Consider the following 4,085-nt stretch of genomic DNA (forward strand, 5'->3'; position numbering starts at 1 on the left):
ATAGTTATCCTCTTGGCTATGGGAAATAGACAAAATTGCCTGGGAATAAATTGGGATCTTGGGGGTGGGGTGGAAGGTGGGTAAGGGGAGATGGGGAGAGATAAGGCAGAAGGGGAGGATGGGGGGAACTTGGGGAAAAAGGAGGATTGGGTTAATTAGGTTTTCTAGATATATAGATATATTTCAGTTAAATAAGTATTTTTCAACCCTTTCAAAACTATGGAATATGGCATTTAAAGTGTTTTGAGAACTTAGGACATTTTATGACAAGAGACACAGCTGCTACTGGAAGCACCATTTTCTTCAAGAGGCAGATGGGCATCAAAAGGCTTCTTATTGAGTTTGTTAGCCATTTAGGCAAGAAACTGCTCTTTCCTGAACTGCTTGATGGTATGTTATGTGAACTGGAAACACAGGATCCACAGAGAAATGACTAATGAACTGGCCTAAAGGAGAGATAATCCTTTGGGGTTCCTGCTTCATAAAGAGTCTGAGAGACATTCTGCAGGATATAGAAAAAAGTGAGTGACAAATTGCCAATATAGGATGTACTGTCTTTGAAATTTCTTGCTTCATTGGAAAGTTTACTGGATACTATAGGCCTGTAGGCTGAAGATGGGTGCCCATAAATTACAGAAGAATTTTGGGTGATTGTCCATGTAGCGAGATGTCTCTGTCAATTCTCAAGTTTTGGATGTTGCTTACAATGAACTTATTATTTACTTAGGTAATATTTTATTCTTCTGGATTCTTTGATGGAGTTGAAGAATTTATAGTTATTGTTATAGTTTTACTTAGTTTTGATAAAAATAAATATATATAAATATTGTAACTGCAATTCTTGCTTAATAACTGTTTTGTTATATGTAATTTTACTATGCTAAAGTTAAAAATTTCCTTTTTATTTAAATAGAAAAGGGGAGGTGATGTGGGATTTCCTTCTATATGCTGTGATTACCATTAATGAATAAAAAACTGCTCTGGACCTATAGAGTCATCCTACAGACAGCCTGTCATAGAGATAGATCATCACCACATTTTTCACATCATGGAATCCAGTAGATAAGAGACAAAAGCAATGCAACTGTGTTGAACAGATAAAGAGAAAAAGAAAATATGGTTTACACACATGTCATACTGGTCAGCCTTCAGAAAGAAAATGCTGCTGTTGGTGTTAACCAGAGCATATCTGGAGGAAGTTAAGGGAAATATACCAGTCACAGAATGATAAATACCACAGGGTCTCATTTATTTATAGAATTAGGGCATTCATGTCAGGGATTAACAAAGTGAGGGTAGAATGTTTATCAGAGAGAAAGAAGATGGGAGAAATGCATTTCTCAAGATCTGCCATGGGTGGGACAGTGAAAGATTGTTTCTTTAAAATTTCCAACAATGGTAGATATGTAACATTTTCACACCTAAAATATGATGAGGATCAGGTGTGACAGACATGAAACTTAGCCTAACTTAATCACAAAAAGGTGTAAAAACACATCAAAATAGAGTGTTGCATGCCATAAATATACACCTTTTAATTTGTTAATTAAAAACAATTTTAAACATGAAATCCAAGGAAAACAGGTAAAAAAGAAGATGAATGAAGGTTACTTATCTGGGGATATTTATAATGGTAGGAAATATTCAAGGGTCCTTCCTCCATACCTCCCAGGTGCACAAGATCCTCTCAAAATCTGCCCATGGGTTCAGAAGCAATAAAGACATGACTCACCTTCCTGAGTCTTAATTATCTGTCCCAGGCAAAGCACTGAAAGAGAAATCTCAGTGAGAAAGACATTCCACCACATGGTTTACTTAGAGATGAGACTCTAGGAAGAACTAAATGTAGGTAGGGGGCATCCAGCTTCCCATGGTTACCCAGCTATTCCTCTTACATGTCAATGCCATAGTATAATTTTCCTTTTCACTCAGAAATAACTCTAAGATAACCTGAAGGCCAGAGATAGAGACATAGACTCAAAATCCCAGCTCCCCAGCTGGTCTACATATTAAATTATTAATTGGACTACAAAGTAAATTCATAGTCAACAAAGTATCTTAATGAGACCATGTCTTAATCCAAAAGTAAAATGATGACCAGTATGAAGGGTAAAGAGGTTAACAAGCTCCCAGTTATAGCTGAGAAGCTACTGACAGTTGATGGCTTCTGGGGAGAAAGATTTAGTTTTCTTTAAGAATATGGCTTCCAGTAGGTTGACCATGCTCCTGTAGATAGCCCTACACCCTTGAGTATACAGGTAACACAAATTAGTTCATTGGTTTATTCTTTTCAAGACACAAATTTGAGAGAAGTATGGTGTGTTTCTAGAGTTAGGGGCAGATTGGGAGTTAGTGGGCTCAAAACTCATTGAGTGAAATCCTGAAATTCTCAAAAAGTATTTCAGATGTCTTTGATAATGAAGAATTTGTATAGCAGTATGCCCACAGATCAATTTATGAACCAATCCTGATCTGAGAAGCTTCTACTTACGGTAGATGGAGATTAACACAAAGACCTATAATTGATCAAGGTGTAGAGAATAAGAGACTGCAACATACTTGGCTTTAAAGGGAACATACAAAAAACTTATCTCCTCCTGCAAAGACTCTGGGATCATTTCAGAAGAGAGGGTGAAATAATTGTAAGAGACAGAGGCAGTTGATGACTTAGGGACCATAGGGTCTTATGAACACAAGGCCAACTGTACATATGAACTCACAGTGGTTGTGACAGCATGTACAAGATTTGCACAAGCTAGACAAAATATCAGATTTGAAAGGAAAATTAAGAACACACTACCCTCTTTAACCTAGGAGCTATTGGTAGTTACTGCATCCTGGGAGACGCAGAGTCAATTTACTTTTAGACTGTAGACGCTGGAGTTGGGCATATGACACATGTATTTAATGCCTTTACTTGGGAGGCAGAGGCAGGGGGAGTTTTTAGGCCAGCCTGGTCTACTTTGTAATTTTCAGGACAGCCAGTGATATATAGTGAGGCAGTGTCTTGAAAAATACCAAACAAATAAACAAGCAAACAAATATACCTCATCACAAGTCAACCGTATGCCAGTGCTAGATCACACATCCAAGAATATATGGGCATCAAAAATTGGTCATAATGGTCTTACAAAAATTGACACAAAGTTGAGGTAGTAGGGAATTGGAATAGATCTCGGAAGAGTTACAACTGAGTAATGTAAGCAACTCTCAAAAAGCTAATAATTGTGTTTAGAAAAAGAATCAAATACAGCGATCCAAAACCAAGCACTGGGCTGAGCTTCTGGACTTCAGTGAAGAGAGAGAGGAAGGATCATATGAGCAAGGGTCATCAAAATCATGATGGGGGAAAAACACAGACACAGCTAACCTGAGATGGTAGGAGCTCCTGGACTATGGGCTGACAGCTGGGGAACCTACATGGGCCTGATCTTGGCACTCTGAATGAGAGTGACAGTTATTTGGGTTGATCTGTTTGTGGGGGCCATGCCAATGAGACCAGGACTTATCCTGCGTGCATCAACTGACTTTTAGAACTCCATTCCCTATAGTGATATACCTTGCTCAGCCTGGATACCCAGGGGGTGGGCTTGGTCTTGCCTCAAGTTGGTATGCCAGACATTGTTGAAACCCTAAGGGAGGCCTTATGCCCTCCGAGGAGTGGGTGGGGTAAAATCAGGAAGGTGCGGGTCAGAGAGAGGGAAGGAGAGGTATCTGGGATTGGTATGTAAGATGTAAAAAATTAAATAAAAAATAACAAAAGAAAATTATTTCTTAGAAAGGGTACTCTTTAATGCATAACACCTGTGAACATAAAAAATAAAGAGAACCAAGATGAAGAGGATAAAATTCTGTAGTAGCATGCTTACCTAGCAGGCATTAGAACCTGAATTCCACTTCCAAAACACAGAAAATAAATGTCTCCAAGTCATTTTCCCTTCCATACATGCTCTTCCTAATTCCTTTCAAAGCTGAACTTTGCTGCGTATCCCATTCCTATTCCTATCAATAATTATGCATAAATATCTTCAAAATAGGGAGAGACTCTCCTCCCAGGAAGATTCAGAAACTGTTTGACCAGTTTC

General features: G+C 38.4%; 1 protein-coding gene across 1 annotated transcript in view; it reads right to left on the bottom strand.

The window, feature by feature from the left end:
• Positions 1 to 1,808, bottom strand: part of LOC102000883 (leukocyte-associated immunoglobulin-like receptor 2) — a 10,632-nt gene extending 8,824 nt beyond the window's left edge. Inside the window, exon 1 of the mRNA XM_005372099.1 lies at positions 1,733 to 1,808. Within this exon, the coding sequence (XP_005372156.1) occupies positions 1,733 to 1,808 (76 nt within the window). The remainder of the gene's footprint in view (positions 1 to 1,732) is intronic.
• Positions 1,809 to 4,085: the final 2,277 nt, after the last annotated feature.

The sequence above is a fragment of the Microtus ochrogaster genome, unplaced genomic scaffold (genome assembly GCF_000317375.1).
Source record: "Microtus ochrogaster isolate Prairie Vole_2 unplaced genomic scaffold, MicOch1.0 UNK181, whole genome shotgun sequence".
In the NCBI taxonomy this organism is placed as follows: Eukaryota; Metazoa; Chordata; class Mammalia; order Rodentia; family Cricetidae; genus Microtus; species Microtus ochrogaster.